Source organism: Archocentrus centrarchus, chromosome 16 (assembly GCF_007364275.1).
Source record: "Archocentrus centrarchus isolate MPI-CPG fArcCen1 chromosome 16, fArcCen1, whole genome shotgun sequence".
In the NCBI taxonomy this organism is placed as follows: Eukaryota; Metazoa; Chordata; class Actinopteri; order Cichliformes; family Cichlidae; genus Archocentrus; species Archocentrus centrarchus.
Window position 1 is genome coordinate 3165259 of NC_044361.1, and position 21407 is coordinate 3186665.

The following is a 21407-nucleotide window of genomic DNA, read 5'->3' on the forward strand; positions in this document are numbered from 1 at the left end:
TCTAGTTAGGAGCGTACATTGCTCTAAAACCAGTTCCATAAGCACTGATGCACATCCAGCCCATTAGAGATGCAGGTGATTGACCTGAGAAAGAGGCAGATAGTCCCTTTCCTCTTTAGTCCAGATGACATGATGTCCATGTTTTCCAAAAATCTGACCACAGAACAGTTTTCCACCTTTTCCTCAGTCCATTTCAAAAGAACTTTGGCTCAGAGAAGACGGCAGCATTTCTGGACCAGGTTCTTTCTTTGCACGATAGAGCTTTAACCTTCAGTTGTGGATGGCACGGTGAACTGTGAATGAAATCAGATAATGATTCCTGGAAGTGTTCCTGAGTCCGTGGAGGGATGTCTATGACAGAGTGATGCCTGTTTTTAATGCAGTGTTCCTGGAAGGCCCAAAAATCACAGACATCCAATACCAATTTTCATCCTTGTCCATCACGCACAGAGATTTCTCCAGATTCTCTGAATCTTTTGATCATATGTACTATAGGTGATGAGAGCAACATTAATTTGAAATTGTTTCATAATGTAGAGACAAGTTTTTACCCCTGAAATACTCTGCCTGTCTAAGATGCTCTTTTTATCTCCAATCGTGTTACTCACCTTTTGCCAATTGATGCAATTAGTTGTAATTAGCCTTTTTGTTGCCCCGTCCCAACGTTTTCGAGACGTGCTGCTGCCATCAATCAGAATGAGCTGATAATAGGTGTGTTGAAGCAGAGACACATCTAAAAGGTGCAGGACACTGGACCTCGAGGCCTGGATTTGAGGATCCCTGTCATAGACCAAGGGAGCTGAAGGGTTGTTTTTCCATAACCTTCTTTTTGGCAACCACAGAAGTCACACATATACAGTACTTCCCAAAATGTCAGCTTTTTCCAGCGCTATCATAAGACAAACCTCAAGTTTTGTTGGTTTACAAAATCTTCAGACTTATGATGAATTCCCCAGTTTCCCCACAATAACCAGATGGATCTTCTTTGGATTAAACCAGGGATCCTCAAATCCAGGCCTTGAGGGCTGGTGTCCTGCAGGTTTTAGATGTGTCTCTGCTTCAACACACACTCAAATATAGAAGTCATTAGCAGGACTGTGGAGAACCTGACTGCATAATGAGGAGGTAATTCAGCCATTTGATTCAGGTGTGTTGGATCAGGGACACATCTAAAAGCTGCAGGACACCGGACCTCGAGGCCTGAATTTGAGGATCCCTGGATTAAACTATCAAAAAAAAGTTTTCTTTCCTTTTTCTGTCTTTTTTTGCTACCTGGTTTACCTAAGAAAACACAATGTGTGACTCAATAAACCTTCTTTAGTAAATTATCCAAAAAGGCCAACGCGTCTTAGAATATCATACAAATACCACAGCACATGCGTCACAGGCTCACAGTCACCAGCACAGGAAGTATCAGCTGCTTTTATGTGTTCCTGCATCACATGAATTCTTTGTATAATTTTTACACTTCTGAATACAGGAATAATAAATATGTCACACACCTGCCTCATGCCATGTGGTGGCAACATTTTTGGCTCTCAGCTGATTGTAATCACATTTCAAAGATCGGAAACTCTGCCTCTGGTGTGTTTTATGGTTCTTTTCTTTGATGCAGCAGTTTTGATCCGTTACGAGTCAATTATAAAAGTGATTTATCGAGCACGAGCGGTGCCACACTTGTCATTTTAACGCTCTGCAAGCTCATGAACGACGATGGTAGGCTACTTTCTTGTTTTCCACCCAGTCCGGATACTTTCACTCAAGTTAAGGACCTCAGCGCTCGTTTCCACCTCTGCTGGTGATGTCAGACAGCGGCTGGGTCATGTGAAGGGCAGCAGCGGAGGAGGAGGTTCACGGAGAGTTCACTCGCATACATTAGGTAACACCATCGGTCGCTGTGACATAACTAGTATGAAGCAGGTTGAATTGAGACATTTGTCAATAAAGAAGAGATAAGTGGAAGACGTTCTGCAACAAACTTTGTTATGCAAAGCAGCCTGAATGCGCTTCACCGATGCGCTCTGATGGAGGACTGCAGCCCGCTGGCTGCGCATCAACATGCAGTCTGTGACCATCAGTGGGAAATGTAGGTTTGTTCCTGCGCCTCTCTGAATATAACACAGACATGCTTTACTGTTAGCACAGTTTGCAGCAAGTGGGCTTTAAACTACTTGGGTGCAGAGAGAAATCCTCCCTCTCTGAAGGATTTTCCTATGCGGACAACATTCACACACGGACTTCACTGAGATCATGTTCGACTATATGGAGTTTCAAGTTTTCGGAGCCGGAGAAATCGTGGACTTCTACAGCACTTCCAGTCCGTCTTGTATGTTGCAGGAACAGGAGCAGGATTTGGCAGCTTTCTTCCCCGAGCTGATCGAGTCTGACTGGCAGGAGCACCGGTACTCTCAATGTAGGTAAAACTGAAGAAATATTCAAATTTGCTTTGGTGTCCAAAGGAAAAATATGAGCCTAATCCTCTGAAGAGAAATCCCTTGTGCTGAGCCAGGCCATGTGATTGCACTGACATTATTTGACCCAGAATCAGAAACACACACATTTGCCTCCAGCATGTGCGGGACACCCTCCAACCTTAAACCGCAAAAGGTTCTGTATAATTTATATATAATAATAATATATAATTTATAAAGCACCAAATCTGAAAATGCAAATTGTAACAGATGAAATTAAATATAAAAATATTGGAAAAATAACAAAAGTAAAAGATTTTAAAAACCTATCAAATATATTACACAGGGAAAGATTTTTTTCTTAATGCATTAAAATGTTTTAAATGTACTTTAGTGGTAACACTTACCTGAACAAACAGACCATGAGGTACTTCAAAAACAGCCAAATGAGATTCAGTTCATCACAGGAAATCAGTGTGAGGACAGTGTGCTTCTAATTCATGACCTCTGTTAACTTATTCACATGAATCAAATTTGTGTTCAGATTTTTTTTCCCTCACTTCTGAATAATGAAATTTAATTTTGCTTGCAAATGGACTGGTACTTTTTATTCTTATTTATCTCGTGCATTAAACTAAAATCCACATTCACACATTTGTACACCAAATAGCACTTTTTATAAAGCTGAAGCACATATTTCTCTGAGATCTACACACACTTCTTTAGAATAAAACCTGAGGAAGATCTGAACCCTGAACTGTACTAACCACAGCACTGTCTACGACAGAGTTACAGCGACATTATTCTGTGAATGAACTGTTATTAAATGTTTACCTGCTGCTTTTTAATGTTATAAGGGAAGATAAAATGAAGCGTTGCTTATTCTACATGCATGAGCTCTTTATCTAAATACTTTGATGCTTTCCAGGAGCTTTTTTTTAATAGATAAAGGATGTGAGAAGAAAGTGAAAACAGACTACTGAGCACATGGCAGCTCACGTCTGTGTGGTCGTCTTGGTCTGTGTTTGGGACTGTGCTGGACCGGTCAGTTTGGGGTCACCCCGGGTTCACCGGACGGTCACCACCTCAAAAGGTCAGAGGAGAGCCAGACTATCGCCAAAGGTGGAAGTAGTACTTTTAGTGGAATAAAGCATCAGCTACAGTAATTTAAAAAACAAAAACAAAAATAAAAAAAAACAACGATCACCAGTTAAATCTCTGTGAGTCTCGTACACTTGAAAACCACGTGAGACGTGGTTACAACTCATATATACAACTTATAACATGACAATAAGCCCTGACCACACTATAAGTATAGCAGTTAGATAAATGAGGAGTAGTAAAAAGAGTACTGTTTCTTCTGAAATTGCTGTGAAGTAAATGTACTTATTCTCCATCACTCACAGCTGCTTTTATGTGTCAAAAACATTTTTAGGGAAGAAAAACAAATTCTGGATGCTTTGGTCTGACTAATCAGCTTTGGGGTTTTGAACCCCCCCCCCAAAAAAAAGAAAAAATCTCGATGATGATGATGATGAATTGTTTCGCTCATTTGTTTGAAGCAGAACTGCCACCGTGCTGCCGGCTCCAGCCTCTTAAATTCAGGGATTTAAGGATTTTCTTAGTTATATATGATTATGATTCACATCTTTGTGTCCACTTCCCTGTACTGAATATGAATTAGTTTCTTTACTTGTTACATTGTCACAAGTATTTGTTGTTATTTCTGCTGCCCTCTTGGCCTGGACTCTCTTGAAAAAGAGATTTTAATCTCAATGAGACCTTTACCTGGATAAATAAAGGATAATAATAAATATTTGACAGAAAATAAAATATTGTTGTGTAATGAACTGAATTCTGAGAAGTTATGATGACCATATTTCATCAGTTTCTGATATTTAATCAGATAATCACAAAAATAGCTCAGAAATAAAGGATTTTTGTTATTATTGATGTTAATCTGGGAAAAAGAAAACTGAAAACTGCCCATCACTTTTTTCTTTCTTGACATCTCCAAATGTAAAATTTTAGTCTTAAACCAAATTATATAAATTTCCCAATGACCAAAAAAAAAAAAAAAAAAAGAAAATCATCAAATATTTACAGTGGAGAATCTGTAAATGTAGTTTTTATTGGTTATGGTTTAAAAACATTCCATAACAGCTTAGCTCGTCGTAGCAAAGAAAATGAGAAAAGTAAGAAGTTCTTTTATTGAAGTTTTATTTATGCAGGTTTGATAATAAGAAACTGAGATTAATCACAAAAATATGAGATGAATCCTCACGTTCAGTATCAGTAAATAATCCTTCATATCATTAAGCAGCATGTGGCCTTAATCAGGTTTTATTAGTCTTCATTAGTGAGGAAAGCCTTTATTTTATTCGGCTACAGAGTGCAGCTCCTGCCTTACTGTAAACGGGAATCAGAGCCTTTTAAACTTCTCTGCCTCCAAAATCTCTTACTGTTTTTCTACATTTATTGTGTGACTCAAACAGTGCATTGTGGTATACATTAAACAGCACCATCTAAATTGGGATGGGGGCAACCCTCGCTCCCCAACCAAATCACTTACACCGCCTTACCACACACACACTTTCTGTTTCTCCGTCCTCCCTCTCATCAGTCAGTTGGGCTTGTGGCATGCTCCTGCATTGTTTTGGATCTGGGGAGCAGTCGGCCTGATGGGGGTGTCCCAGTTTGACCCGCCGATTCCAGGTTCAACCAGAGGCCACGGATTCAAGAGGATGGATATGAACAATTTTTCTCGTTTTGTCCCCTTTTCAAAACAGCTTTCTTGGTTTTGTGTCAGCGCGGGAGCAGTGGAGGTGATCAGAAAGCCAGCAGGGAGGCTGAACGAGCCCCCCCAGGCTGGACAAAGTATCTTCTTGGAAATGGCTTTAAAGTGGGAGGGTTGTGTGTTGCGGTTGATGTGGAATGAAACAGTCAGTTGTGCTACAGTAGGTCACCACATCTGGACAGCTAAGCAGAAGTAGATATATATACGGGGTAATTTTAATTTGTGTGAACTGAGCATTGTGTATGAAGGCCTGGGGGGTGTGGCCATACTCTGACACAGCCTCAGATGCAGAGATAAAGGCTGATAAGATAAATTTACATTCAGATGAAAGTCAGCCCAGTGAAGGAATGCTCTTTATTCTAAGAGGCGGCGTCATAAAACTGAGCATTTACCTCAAAGTTTCAGTCATTACATAAAAATGTTGTTGCAAGTATTTTAGATTTTGATATTATCCTATTTTTCATTTAATGGCAATCCCCAAATACTCGAGACATGTGCCAGTCTTCTCTTCAAATCCAGCTGATTACTCAGAGAAATTTCTGGTCTTGTACAAAGTTTCCTTGTTTGCCTTGTTTTGGAGCAAAGCTGCTCTTCAGATAACATCTTTATCTGGGAAAGTCTTGCTTATTCCAGCAAGATGATAACAATGATTGTTGTGCACAGATTGCAATAGCATGACAAGATTAAAAAAAAAACAACACAAAAACATGCCAAACTGGCCTGCTCCATTTTGTGTTTCCAGTTTCGTCTTCATTTTTGAAGTATTTAAATACAACTTTAAGTTTGTCTGTTAAAACAACTGGAAATTGAACACGGTGCAGAAAGAACAAGGAATCAAACCAGCAACTTGCCTGAGCCACAAGGACAGTTATGGTTCTACCCTGAAACATTCCTGCAGTAAATTGAAATGACAACAATATTAATCCTACAAATTATTGCTTTTATTCTGTTGTTGTTTTGTTTTTATAATTTAATGAAATTGTGAATTTAAAAAAGTGAGTTCAGCCACCGCTGAGTCCACCCCCCCGTTACAATCCCAGTCTGGTTTGACACCTCCTCTCTCTGAATATGTGTGCAACCCTCTAACACAACCATCACTGGTCATGTAGGGTCAATCGATCCTATTGCACAGCTAAAATTTAACAAGAAGTGCTTTTTTAATTTGAATTGAATTAATTCCTCGGTTGTTATTAGCAGGGGGACCCTCGGTGAAAGAAAGCATGTGTCACAAACTTCACACACTTTACATTAATTCAGCCTTCAGATTTTTTATTTTTTTTAAAGGATTTGAAACTGAATAACTAAATCATAAATTGAATATATTATTGACATAATTTGCCTTTCCTTTCTTCACGTGTGGACTCTTAAAGCCCCTCGAACAACACAGGACGACAAAGTTGATGTCAACTTGAAGTCAGCGTCATTGTTGCTAGCCGCCGTTTCTGCAGGTCGTGCACATCTTGATTTTTGTAACGTGCTGATTGTGTCGCTGCTGCCGCAGACATGAGTATACAAAACAATCGTGTCAGTTTTTACCACCGTTTTAATGCTATATCAGCACAGAAGATTCACAGATTATACAGAGAGAGATGCTCCAACAGTTTGAATAGACTGGGCTGGGTCATACTGGGGCCTTTATACCTCTGTGTTCTGTCAGTGAATGTTGGATAAAAACAGGATATTCTTGAAACTGTATGTTTATAAAAACTCCCATACATGCAGTGCATTTATAATCTCTGTATTTTAACGCAATCTGCATCTTGAATCAAGAGGTATCCACATCGTGAGCTGCCGGAGAGCTCTCTGTGCTTCATCATCAGAAAGGGTTCATCAGTAAATTTTCCTATTTCTACTTTTATAGGTGAAACTTTGTGTGCAGATAAAAGGTCTAAAGCACGTTTTATGTATGGCAATAAGTAAAAATATTTGTTACTCACTGTTTTCTCAACAGTCTTCTCACAGCACGTCTGACCAACATAACATATGAGAAAGAAAATCACATTTTAAAAGCTGCACAAATGATAGACTTTGGTTTGCCAAAGTATAAAACCTTCTTTTATAGTGAATAATTTCATGTCCTGACTCCTTGTTGCAGCTGTTACTCCACAACAATCAATCAGACAAGTTTGAATAAATTAAGTTGTCACATTGTTATTCTCACTGACATGCTTGTTTTATGTGATTTGATGCTGTGTGTTTTGCAGCGGTGGAAAGTCAGAGTTCGAGCTCCAGCTTCAGCTCAGATGACCTGTTTACCCGCCCCGCCTCACCACCTCCACCTCCACGCACTTACAAACCCTGCTTTGTGTGTCAGGACAAGTCCTCGGGCTACCACTACGGAGTCAGCGCCTGCGAGGGCTGCAAGGTAACCCGTCGGGCCTGTGGTCAGCTTCACAATGCCCCCTCTGTGTGTCATTTACTGATGGCGGCTCAAAGCTTAAAAAAATATATATAGGCACAAATTACTCATGTTCCAGCAATAAAAACAAATCCCACCCAGTTTATTGTTTACGAGTCATAAACCGAAACAGTAGATACCCCGCTATTCATGAGAGGGTGCGAGGAGTGGCTGGAGAGCGTTTTCTTCAGTGGAGCTGGTCCTTGCTGTGTATATGCTAATGTGTGGGAGTGGTGACTCTTCTTCAGCCTGAGATTACTGATATTTATCCATGATGGTGTCACTGTGTGAGCACTGAGCAACACACACTATACACAAAGGTTACATGTGTGGTGACAGCATTGCCTGGTCATGCTTTCACAGTAATGTTATACACACACAGGTAACACATTTCTGTTCTCACTGACCACTCAAAGTGCTTTAGACTACAGGTCACATTTTAACATGCATCACTTTATTCTGCACACTTGCATTAACTTAACATGGATGTAGGAGGAGGCCAGAGAAACCCACACAAAGGCCCCAGCTGGGATTAGAACCAAGAACTTTCTGACTGTGAGGCAACAATGCTGTCACTGCACCAGCCTGCTGACTAAACAGTCACACTGAAAGAGTACATGTTTGTTTGTTTTCTGTCTTTTGTTTGTTTGTTTGTGTGCTTGTGCTCGAGGTTCTTCTTCTTTGAATGACCCAGAACAGTTTGTAGTTTGTCAGTTGTTAACAACACAAAAATAGCCAAAATAGCCAATAACTGAACTACTTGAATAATTATGCAAATATGAATAAACCAGAACTACCAACAAACTAATGCAAAATGTACTTAAACTACTAGTTATTGATTTCTACTTAGTGGGGAAAAACCCATCACTCCAGGGTCACTACCTTCTCCTGATGAATTTGAGAGCAACCAGGTGCTCAGCTGGCTCTAACAGCAGTTTCTTTTTGTAAATAATGTATTTTCAGTTTCAGAGAATTGCATTTGTGTTGTGTAAAGATCCCCCCCCCCCAGCTGGTTGCTGCGGTTGGCTGCCCCTCCCTGAGCCTGAGCCTGGTTCTGATGCTCATAGGGGGTCATTTGACTGTTGGGGTTTTCTCCAGAATACTGTAAGAGTTCTAACTTACAGCATAAAGCACTTTAATCTGAATTGAACTGATCCTGAACAGATGCTTTTTTCAGCATCTATTTTTAGTGAGGGACATTCTTGTTGTAACAAACTGAGGCTTTGCTGAAAACTGACCTATTTAAAGGCACAAAGCCTGAGCTAAGTGAAGCCTGAAGTACACAATCACTCTGATATCATCACAATTTGACTGACAAACCTTAATTGTATTAAGACATTTTTTATTGTTTCTCTCCCACCTTTTAAAGGTTCCTTTAAGGCCTGGATGTTAATGTAAATGATGCTTTTCAACATGATCTTCTTGATACATTTGCATAATACTTTGCACATTTATGGGTCCCACATGATGTATCATTTTGTCTATGTTTAACGCTTCAGTGAATCTCTGATTGTTCCTTTGGGACCATGGGGAAGTTGTACTTTTCACATGTAACGTGTGGACTTATAACTTGAATTACTTCATTAACAAAACTTCATCTTCTGCAAGCTAAACATTCCCTCCACACTTCACGTGACTCCGGGTCTGGAAATGGATTAGTTTGTAAGATTTTCCTAGAAACATTGAGACACTGTCCCCAAGTTTTCCCTATTTCAAAATGTGTTTGTGAAGATGTGATGCAAAAATGTTCTGTTTCAGAAAGAAAGAAAGAAAGATCCGGATCTGAAACTTTTTGAGTAATCTTGTTAACAAACACATAAACACAAAGAATCAATCACACAATCTTCCAAATATATTAAGTGTGTCAGAGTTTTGGGACAGTCTCATATGTTTGATATCATCCATCAAATTAAATGACCCAGTGGACAGAAAGAGAGTTTTTTTTTCTTCTTCTCTCATTTTCTTTACTTTTTTTAAAACAAACAAATCGAGCCAGTCACTTAACTTCCTTGTATGAGATAAATAGCTTAAACACATTTACAGGGAACATGTTAAAGTGTTACTGATTGTCCTATGATTCACCTGTATTTACTCCTCTGGTGTAACATTAAATTAACCTTTCGTTGTCTGGTTTTAAAGTTCACGCAATCCTGTTTTTACATTGTGGTAGTTTATAGCATTAATATCTAATCATTCATTCATTGTCGTGGTGTCTCTGCAGGGCTTCTTCCGCCGCAGCGTGCAGAAAAACATGGTGTACACCTGTCACCGCGACAGGAACTGCATCATTAACAAGATCACCAGGAACCGCTGCCAGTACTGTCGGCTGCAGAGGTGCTTCGCTGTGGGAATGTCTAAGGAGTGTAAGTGTCAGCAGCAGAGCTCATGAGATTTAGAGCCATAATTAAACTTTTATTGACCTAAAATGATTCACCCACTCTTACCAATGTGAGCAAAATTAGCAGCAGTTCGATTTTTTTAGTGACTAAAAAGATCAGCGCAGAGGTCGTAAATGTGATTTATCAACTCAAGTTTTTCATTTTTGTCTTTGTACAAGCAGCTGCATGTTTCATATGCAACATGTATTTATTTACACCATGTGATGCATCTTTAAGCAAACTTAAACTGGCTGCAGTTTTGTGGCATTTTTTCAACACACTCATTTGATTTTTAAATTATTTCCTTCAGGCGCTGATGCAGCCCTCCTGCCTTTTATTGGACGGCACAAAAGCATTTAAAGAGTCGATTAGTTCGTGAGAGATGTTTGTTGGCTCAGTGCTGCTGAAAAAAGGAAGTTTTTTTGTGTCGAGTTTGGGGTTTGTGTATTTGTGATGGTTCAGTAGTTTAATATGAGGAAACTGTGTTTGAGAATTTGATATAATACACAAATAGTGCCGTACAATAGAAACTCTTTTCTCACCAGTTTGTCTAATTCTGGGTCATGGAGGGAGAGGCCTCAGCCCCTCCCAGCTGACTGTGGGTGAGAAATCCTCCCACTCAAGTCTGAAAGGTTTCATCTCACTCAGATATTCTGGCTTGATAAAAACCTTCACATAAGTGGCCCAGTTATTACTACTGTTCAGTGTGTTTACAGCCAAATCTGTGGATTATCACCTGTGAATTAAAAATATATTTGTAAAATTTCCCATCATTTGGGATGAATAAAGGATATTATTTTTTCAACATTATGCATACTTTTTAAATAAATAAATAAATTTTAGTCTCAACAATAAAACAAAAACATGAAATGAACAAGAAAATGCTCCTTTTAATGATATGTGGTGATCCATATCCAAACAACTCTTTTATTAGGAAAAACATTAAATTATAGTAGATTAAAATAAAAATAAAATCACTTAGATTCTGTTGGATATAGCAACTCTTTTTAGTGGCGTAGCAACAGAAGTCTTTAGAATATATAATTAGTGGTGAAAATGTATAAATAACTTTTACATGGGTTGGATATAATAAATATAGATATAATTTTTTTTGGCGTTCTCTGTGAAGTACAGCAGCTCTCCGGCACCGTGACTGTACGACAGAAACAAAGTGTCTAATACCCATCAGCGCAGTGACCCGGATTACTGAGAATGCGTAATGTGGAATGAGCACAGTGAAGGATCCGCCCATCCACATGTTTTCGTTGTTGCTTTTCTATTCTCAAACACGTTACATAAACATATCACATGTAGCGGACAGATGGATGCTATGTAACTGCTCTCGGGCCATTTCAGTCAGCGTGTAACATGATCTCTGTTGGAGTGTTTACACAATGACGGCTGGATGTAGGGCATGCTCAGGGAGCAGCAGGAGGAGGGGTCAGAGTGAAGAAGGCAGAGACTAAAGTGTTGCGTAATGCTGAGCTCTCCTGGCATACGTGTAGCTGTGTGAGGCAGTGGGACACGGAGAAACGTGTTGACACTGTTCCTGAAGCGATTATAAAAGCTAACCTGGTTAGGCTGCTTTCACGTGCTGCCTGGAATAACACGTAATCCAGGCAGCGCAATGCAACCTGTTTAAATCACATGGAGGTGCATGATTTCTAAACATCATTAAGGCTAAATAGGTGAAAACCCCATTCATATACTGGTTGTTGCAGGCGCCTTAGTTCTAATTAAAGGAACAGCTCTATTAGGCTGAGGCTGAGATGAGGGATCTGCAGGGGGAACATGATCTGCTGCAGGACTTCCTGCTCTTCTTCTTGTTGAAAATACGTCAAATTAAAAGAAAAACTAACAGAGAATTCAGTGTTCAAAAGATCTCATTGCATATAGTTATTGATTTGCATGTATCCTCACAGTGCTGGATCCTCTCTATCATGCAGCAGTGAGATTTTTTACCAACCTGACACCTCTGACCCACCAGTGTACTTCATGTGCTTGGATCACATAGTCTGCTTTGTCATTTCCTGGACTAGAACACTGATAAAGTCTTGTTTATGAGGCTAATCTTGTTTTGCTCCCATCTATCAGAAAAGTGTGGGAACTTATTGGGTTGGCTCGGTCCATCCTGCACAGACTCATCCTTTCATCAGCTGAATCTTAAGGAGGTGGTCTCAGGCTGCAGATGTTTTAATATTTTTACCCCTATTATTTGACCCGAGACAATGACTTCCACTTGTGTCTTAGATAAGATAAGATGAGATGAGATGAGATGTGATAAAACTTTAATGATCCCATGACGGGGAAATTTGTGCATGACAGCAGCTCAGTACAGAGAAGAATGATGAATTAAAAAAATGAAATAAAATAGAATAGAAAAACACTGTATACCTAATAGGCTTCACTGACATTGATGTTCATAAATTGTTTGTTTTTGTATTTTACTCTTGTACATGCACATTGGTATTGGCATTATCTTAACTAAATGTTACACACCATGAAATATTTGGTGTTTTGATGATGGACACTGTCAAACATTTTAAACTGGTTAATGATCCGGTTAGAGATCCAATATTCTGGTTTTCATCACCCTGATCATTGAGCCCTTGAAACCTTTGGATGAGGACCACTGACATCATGATATACCCAAACCATCCTACCAAAATTTGTATTTGTAACATACATATTAATTTGAAGAAAGAACACCTGTTTAACCATTTTAAAACCAGCTTTGAAGCCCCTTGAATCCCTTATTTCCTAATCATCTTACTGTATACTCTGCGTCATCCTTTCCTCCAGCGGTGAGAAACGACAGAAACAAGAGGAAGGGGAAGAAGGAAGCGGTGAAGATGACCATCATGGAGACATATGAGCTGACGGCAGAGCTCGGCCTGATTGTGGAGAAGATATGCAGAGCTCACAGAGAGACCTTCCCCTCCCTCTGCCAGCTGGGAAAATACACCACAGTAAGTCCCGACATGAAGTTAACCTTTGGAAACAATAATCTTAAGAGAAAGAAGACGACCTGTAAAGAGGGAAAGATCAAAGCTGTGAGATCTATCCAGCACTTTATTATGATTTTAATTGATTTAGGTAAACATGTTATGGATCACAGTTTAAACAATTATTGACTTTTTCACAAATTGTCAATTCAGAATGACAGCAACCACTGAGGTGCAGAAATTTCCACATCATGGAGGTCTTATAGGCTCATGGGAAATGTAGGAAAATTGTTTATGTTACACTGTATATAAAAGATGGCCACAGCCTCTGGGTCTGTAAAGGGCAGAAAATAAAGAAGCAGCACTCTCAAACATGATCAGCAGGGAGCGGTTCTAACATGACCATCTGGCTCCACAGTTGCGATGTCCATGTTTTATAGTCTGTGGCTGTGGCTGATAGCAGAAAGGCATTGATTACCGGAGGCAGTGACACTTAGAGTAGTACGTATCTGATTATTATTCTGTGACGGTCTTGTTATTGAACAGCACTCAACACTCGCTGCTGAATTTATGCCTGATCCTGTCGATCGCTGTTGGATGTCATTAACATCGTCTGTAAGGTAACATTCAGCAGGGAGAGGTCAGCAGAGATAAGGTGACAGCCACTTACATTTGCTCAAAATTAATATTTTTTTATCATTAAAAATTAATTGTATATTTACTAATGACAGCAAGGTCATAAACAGTAGTTGTTGCATGTATTGAAAAAAAGAAGAAGAAGAAGGAGATGATTATTTTACTTTTGTAACCGTTTGTGTATAGTTAACTTAAAGCTGACTTATACCTCTAACATACAGTTACCTCCAATAATTGGGCAGAAATTTACCTTTACTGCACCCCAGTTTCTGAGAATCTACATTCGATATGTTGGTGAAAATGTTCCTCCACACAGATTTCATTCTTTTGGAAAATTTAAGAAACAGCAAAAAACAAACAAACAATAAACACAAAAACAACAGCGCGTGGTTCACGTGAGCACGTCCATAACAAACAGGAAAAACTGCACCTGCTATCATGAGACTTTCCAGTAACAACAAATGACATTACAGCAATCGAGCTTATGTAATCAGCACTGCTGTGCCCTTTTACATATAAGGAGTGACATACAGAGTGACACGTGTTGCTCGAGTTTATATTGATTGAGGTAACACACTAACATGCTATGATTCTTAAAATTAGTGGCTATTTCTAATCGCCTACATTAATAAAAAGTGGATTAAAGTGTATCCCCATTAAAGTGGAACATTTCAGAGGATTTACTCTAGATTTATATGCTTTTGAGTATAATGAAGTCAGTTTTATTACTTAATCTATTTAAAGCCTCTTTGAAAAACCTGTTGCTCCAGTGTTCCCATGTCAGCTGTACCTGCACAGCGAGGGAGGGCTTACCCACTGATAAAACTATGATATCTAAAATTCATCTGGTGACAATTTATTCCAGTGCAGTTTAAAGAATTTAATGTTTTTGATGCATGAAGGCTTGACTCAGCGCTCACATGCTTCCACACCCTGTCATCGTTTTTTTTTTTTTACCGCTTATCTTATTAATGGATCCCAGATGCTGAGTGAGAGGCTGCAGAGAGACCGATATCATCACAGCAATAGTCACACAATAATCCCCTTTCAAGCACGTCTTTGGATAGGTTCAAACCTAGAACCTTCTTGCTGCAGGGTGAACGATGCACCACTGTTCTGCTCAGCTATTTGTTATACTGGCAACCCATGTAACTAATCTAACTAAACTATCAATTTAGCAATGTTAGTTATCCAACATTAAACCCTAAGCTGAGTTTCACACCAATGATCACCGATGAAGGCTACTCTGAGAACTAATTACTTTGTTTCCTCTCAGTCTTCTCTGTGTACCCTCTCCATATAAGGACTGTAATTTACAGAGATTTTTCACTCTTGCGCACACAACCAAACCCAGATGGAAACATCACGAGGTATTTGGGGGTGTATCTTGCCTAAGGACACTTCAGCATACAGACTGAAGGAGCTGGGGATCGAACCACAGACCTTCTAAATAATTGACAACCAAGGAAATGTGCCTGAACCAACAAGTATTACTTGTGCTACTGCATCACATACTGCTTTTAGAAAATGTTCTTTAAGAATCTGCTGAGTAATTCCTGATTTCTAAATTTGACTTCTTCATGGTTGAACTTGTATGATTTGACACTAAAAGGCACAGCAGTTTACTTTTTCTTAAAAATAACTTACATTTTCTTTCCTTTATTGGCAGCCATCAAATGCCTTATTGAGCTTAACTGAAAAATGTATCATATGTACTGATTTTGGTACTTGTTTCCACTGAATGATTTCCCTGTAGTGCTGTTACCTGCTACGCTAAAATGGCTCATCATGTCTCAAATATTTAGCATAACAGTTACATATTTTTCACTATTACTGCTTTCTTTAAATTTAAAAGTGACATATATAATATTTTCAGTGAATCAGTCATAGTTGGCATATTTGTGCGGCCCTGTCTTGAAACTTCGTGGCGTTGAACATTTTAAAAATTAGTTACACACACCTGTCATGTCATTGGCTGAGTGAGTGCAACACCTTTGGCCTCAATTTTTTTTAATCCCTGCAAATTATCCTGAAGACACTTTATGTTTTTTATAAATCTGAAAGACTTCACTCCATCAATAAACAGCGATAAATATTTTTCAAAGCCTTATTCAGCACTGCATTAATAATGGGGGCAGTGTCTCTTTTAGAGCAGTTATTAACAGTATTTTCATAGTAATGGTGACTTTCAACATCATTTGGTTTAACATCAGCGTTTATAAGACACCTGAATGTTGTTTTTTTTTACTCTCAGGTGTCTTTTAAACTCTGCTTCCAGCCCAGCAACAAGCAGCAAACAGATAAAGTTAGCAAATAACAGACACACAGTGAAGCATTTATCAGACTCAGCAAACTCAAATACAGACAAAATAAAGATAACAAAAAAAGGTGAACACTGGACTATTTAAGGTCACAGGAAAGCAGTTTATTGATTATAAAAGTGTAAACAGGTTCCTGTTTGTGACCGTATGTCAGTGTTTTGTTTACTTCTCTTTTTTGCTCATAAACATCATGGCTGATTTTGTCGTCTTCAGAATGAGATGCTAAATAGATTTTAAAAGTCGCTATCACACCACTGAAACATGTTTTGTCATAATTACATCACCCAACGCCGCACGCCTGAACACCTGATCATGATTCATGTTTTCTCCACTGTCTAGAACTCCAGTTCAGACCACAGGATCCAGCTGGATCTCGGGCTGTGGGATAAGTTCAGCGAGCTCGCCACCAAGTGCATCATCAAGGTGGTAGAGTTCGCCAAGCAAGTGCCGGGCTTCACCGGCCTGACCATCGCTGACCAGATCACTCTCCTCAAAGCCGCCTGCCTTGACATACTGGTAGGTCCATCCCAAAACACGCTTGTTTGTACACTATGGTTTTCATTGATTATCATATTGTATTGTATTTCACGTAAATGGCCTGAACAGCACAAACGCTCTGGTGCACAGTTACAGCTCCTACTGCATTTCACAGCTTTGCTGACACTCATGCCAAAGACAAAGTGACAAGCAGACAGCAGACAGACAGCAGCCCTCCGGCAAACAGTGTTGCATGTTTTCCTCTCATTCATCCGCCATCATTCGCTGCCAAGTGTGTCATCACTGCCTTCTCAGTCGTATAATAAACCCTCACTCTCACGATGCAGGAAGTCCATCAAAAGCTTTGTGACAAATTTTTCCCCGATGAATCATTTCAGGATTTTTTTTTTCCTGGTTTGGTTTTCATGTTTTTCTCTAGAAATATGATGCGCAGTATTGAACACCAGTGCAGTGAGTAATGCCTGCTTTCCTAAGTATATATTACTGTTTAATATTTTTATTATTCTAGTAATTAGTCAGGCACAGGGCGCAGCAATTAACAAGAGTTCAAGTTTAAAGTTGGACTGATGATTCGAGTGGCCTGCTAATAACTCATACAGATGTGATACGATGAAAAAGAACAGCTGGAAAAGCCTCAGAGGGGAGTGGAGCAGACTGTTGATCTAAATGTTTGGTTTTGCTTATTTATTATTTTGAAGTGACACAAAGATGTTTTTATGTAATTCTAGATGCTTTAAGAAGAACAGATTGTTTGTTTGCTTTTTGAGTCTGTTGTTTATTTGCATTCATTAAATAAAAATACAATATTATTGAAAAATTACTTGGTACACATAGATTATTACTTTATTAACTTTTCTTCCAGATCTTGAGGATTTGCACTCGCTACACTCCTGACCAGGACACCATGACCTTCTCTGACGGTTTGACCCTGACCCGCACTCAGATCCACAACGCAGGATTCGGGCCGCTGACGGATCAGGTTTTCACTTTTGCCGGGCAGCTCCTGCCACTGGAGATGGACGACACGGAAAGCGGGCTCCTCAGTGCCATCTGTCTCGTCTCTGGAGGTACTAAATCTTGACAGTCTCTTAAATTTGTCATAATATGACATCACCGACTCCACTTCTAGAAAGGACATCTTTGAATTGTTGAAATTTTTTGTTATCTGTCTCGAGCAGACCGGGAGGACCTGGAGGAGCCGTCCAAGGTAGAAGTCCTGCAGGAGCCGCTGCTGGAGGCGCTGAAGATCTACTCTCGTAAGCGGCGGCCCAGCATGCCCCTCATGTTCCCCAAGGCCCTCATGAAGATCACTGACCTGCGCAGCATCAGTGCTAAAGGTCAGGGGCAGCCTGTCCTGTCACAAAGTATTTCAATAACTTTGTTAGAGCTTGTTAAAGCCTGCATTCCCTGTTTTGTGTGCATAAAAACCCGTTCGGAGCTCAGCTGTGCTCTATTTAATGGAGCTCTTTGTCTTATTGTGTGTAAAGTCATGTTTGTGCAAGATTAGTAATGAGTATCTTGTATTAGATGTACAAACGCTGCACTTTTTAATGAATATCTTTATTTTTTTAACAATTTTAGTAAACATTTGTTTACTGTTCCTGGTCTTAGTTGTTTAGTTTAGATGTAGTTACCTATCATTTGTTGAATTATTACATTATTTATATGGCAGATAAGCAATGGTTTAAGAGCAGAGATGACCTCCATAGTAATTGCAAGAGCTGCCCAGATTAAACTAATATCCTTTCAAATAGGATGGAAGTCTGAGTTCAGGTGCACTGAAAGTTTAATCAGCAGTTTTTAGTCCAAAATTTTTTATTTCTTGAGATATTTTGAGTCTGGATGTGTAAAAATCTGCAGTAAGATGAGCTTTTAAGCATGTGTTGAACCCTGTTTGCTTGGGATTCCTGGAGACCTGTCATGTGTCATCTTAACCTCAAGCAAATCTGCCATGCCCATAATTTGTAGGGTATACCTACTATATTTAGTCAACCAAAGCAGTTTTGTCTGTGGGTTTGTTTTCTTCTGCCTTTGACAATAATGAAAGTGATAACGTGGGGTGAGGAACGGTCTGCTGTTGTTCCATCCTAATAATAATAATATTAACCTTCAGGTGGTCTCAGTAAATTCAGGAAAAACACACTTTTAATTTTAACTAAATCAAATGAAGTCTCTCTGCAAACAATGCTTTACACATGCTTTGGTAAAACATGTCCACAGGAGCCGAGCGGGTGGTGACACTGAAGATGGAGATCCCGGGCTCCATGCCTCCGCTGATCGAGGAGATGCTGGAGGACCTGCAGAACCTGGAGAAACACCAGACGTCAGTCACCAGTCAGCAGGCTCACACCATCTCCTCACAGCACATGAACTCTGCCGGTTTATCACTCTGAAGCCGCTCAAAGAACTTTTCTTTCCTCCGAGGGAAATCACTCACAGCTGCAGTTGAAAGGGTCACTTACTTTAGCTATCATCCAGAGGTCAGAGGTCGATCTGCAGATATGACTCGGTGTTTAAAGAGATTCAGAACGCGCATTAACAAGTATTTCTGTAAGCTGAAATCCTGCTTCGAAGGAAGATGCAGTAATGTTGTAATCTCCATTTTTATAACCTCTGAGAATCACTCTCAGCCTTTTCTTTACTGTTTCTGGTTTTTAATGTATTTATATTTGCATGAGATATCACATGGATTAATTTGACCTCATTTAATAACACATTTAGCTTTAGTTATAGCAAGATAGGCATTGATCTTTAGATTTTATATAATAATTTGTCAAACTCCTTTTATATAAAATTAAAGGGAAATGCAAAGTTTTTCCCCCATTAAGGATGAATGTTCATAATTGGCTTTAACACACTAATGTGTCTGAGATGATAAGCTGTAGAAAATGAGGATAATAAATAAGGACGTTGAACATAGCAGAAATCAGCTGTGGTGAGATCTGCTGGAAATCTGCTGGCCTCTTTCAGAGCACGACGGGTTTATTACACGAGTAAGCTAATGATACAACGTTATACTCTCTTTCACTTTCTAAATGGAAAAAAATGTTATTCCACATTATCATAAAGCATATATATAGGGCAGGATATTATTGTTATTATTGTTTTAATACTGAGAAGTCACGTTGGTTGCTGTATGAAGATTGTGCAAATACATTTCCCAGATTTTTAGCCATGACTCTGCTGTGGCACAGTGTTGATCTGCTGCTCTGCGACTCTCTTTAAGTTTCTCTGTAGCACCATTATCAGGTGAAACATATTTTTGTCCAGCATTAAGGAGGTTTGTACTTATTTTACGGTGGGAGATGCTTATATTAAGATGGCCAACATGTTTCAAAATGAGCTCTGAGCCAAAGGTTCAGGTTTCGTAGTGCCCTAAATTGGTTGTTGTTTTTTCTACTTTTGGCGCTTTATGATGTCGAGGAGAGCGGATATCCCTAATATGGTCATCTCTGGGAAACAGCTCTGGCTGTGAGCACAGAAACTTTGGTTTGTGTAGGGCAGCCAATCAGAAGAAAGAGGGAAGGGGGCTAAAATTGCCTGTTTGAGATGGTGGATGAACTGAAGAGCTACTACAAGATAAATAAGGATTATTTTTAATTGTGGATCATGCAAAGCTGCTCTTGTATAATCCAATAATCAAGTATTGAGCTGGAAATGACCACAATCGTCCCCTTTATGGCCATAAACCTGCAAAACTAATGGCATTCCCATCAGCATGTGAATAATGATCGCTTTCTCTTTAGCTTAAGGCACTTAGCTGCTAGCATGGCTGAATGACTTAGCCCGTTTCTGGAAGTCATGACGAACTTTTTCTGCACCGTGGGCATTATAGTGACATGATCACGACAAATACAAACCCACACAAATAGTAACAAATTGCAACAAATAATAAGAAACTCTAACAAACTGTAATAAATTAGAAACTGAACTGATGATTTTGTACTACGGATGCATGTACTTTAACTGGCTTATTCTAAGGATCTGAGCGAGCATCCTGTGTACTGTATGAACTCACATGTGCCTGTTTTAATTGTTCCATTTTCTACATCTTTCTAAAGTGATTTTACTTTTTTTTATGTTCACATCCCAAATATTGCAGACTTCTGTGTATGCATATGATTATTTTACATGTTGCATTATTTTGTTACATCGCTAAACGGATCACATTTCATACGCTTTTCTTTGTTCTATTAAAGTCTTGTGAATTAAATTTCATGCTGGTGCTTCATGCTTCCACTGAGGATTGTTTTTGTGGTACAAGTTTCATTTCATGAAGCTGTGAGGTTGTTTGAGGTCAGCCGATCTTCTCTCTAAAGCTAGGCTCATACTGCCCCCTGTTGATTTTTTAAAGAACTGCACACAGCAGCAAGATTTAGAGTAAGGAGCGCTGCTGGAGACTGCTGTGTGGCATATTTTATCACTTTGCTGAAATGGGAAAGGTCCTAAGTATAACCAGGTAATTTCAGAACAAATTATTTACTTATTTCCCTTTTCTTTGTGTGCTGATTGTTGCATGTCTGTTGATTTTTTTAAATGTTTTTTTCTTTCCTGTTACTTTTTGGTTTCCATTTTTGTTTGCATTTTATGAAGCCCTTAAAATGAGATGATTTATCTCAGTGGGTGTTTATTCTAATGAACACTCCTTCATCAGTCAGAAGTTGTCTGATTTTTGTTTATGGGAAATTAAATGAAACTGAAATGGTGTAATTAACATTTAGATGCTGACTGTGTTGCAGTCAAACTTATTGTGTCTCCTTTGTGTTAGCAAAGAATGGACTCGTTGCAAATGAACCTTCATCACTGTCAATGGTGGAAAATACTTTTCTTAATTTTTCCCATTGAATGTAACTTTCTGCTTATAGTTGCTTTATACTCACTATATTTATCTGACAGCTGTACTTGTTTCCAGCCTTTTTAGACTGTGACCCCTCACAAAAAAAACAAAAACAGTTTCACTCTAAATAACAATTTGAGGGCAAATGTGTCAAACTTCTTATATTTTGGAAAAAGAGAAAATTAA

General features: G+C 39.1%; 1 protein-coding gene across 1 annotated transcript; it reads left to right on the plus strand.

Annotated features, from left to right (window-relative positions):
- Positions 1 to 1889: 1889 nt before the first annotated feature.
- Positions 1890 to 20925, plus strand: LOC115794733 (retinoic acid receptor beta-like). Its single transcript, XM_030750375.1, has 8 exons — positions 1890 to 2413; positions 7413 to 7573; positions 9828 to 9969; positions 12787 to 12953; positions 16226 to 16402; positions 17247 to 17451; positions 17563 to 17721; positions 18605 to 20925. The coding sequence occupies exons 1-8, from the start codon at positions 2251 to 2253 to the stop codon at positions 18775 to 18777; spliced, it is 1347 nt and encodes a 448-aa protein (XP_030606235.1). The 5' UTR covers positions 1890 to 2250; the 3' UTR covers positions 18778 to 20925.
- The last annotated feature ends 482 nt before the right edge of the window (positions 20926 to 21407 follow it).

Excerpts from the sequence above, each read along its gene's own strand:
- LOC115794733 (XM_030750375.1), top strand. The coding sequence starts at position 2,251 with ATGTTCGACTATATGGAGTTTCAAGTTTTCGGAGCCGGAGAAATCGTG. Across the intron at positions 2,414-7,412 it reads GGAGCACCGGTACTCTCAAT|CGGTGGAAAGTCAGAGTTCG; the intron begins GTAGGTAAAACT and ends TGTGTTTTGCAG. Across the intron at positions 17,452-17,562 it reads CATCTGTCTCGTCTCTGGAG|ACCGGGAGGACCTGGAGGAG; the intron begins GTACTAAATCTT and ends TGTCTCGAGCAG.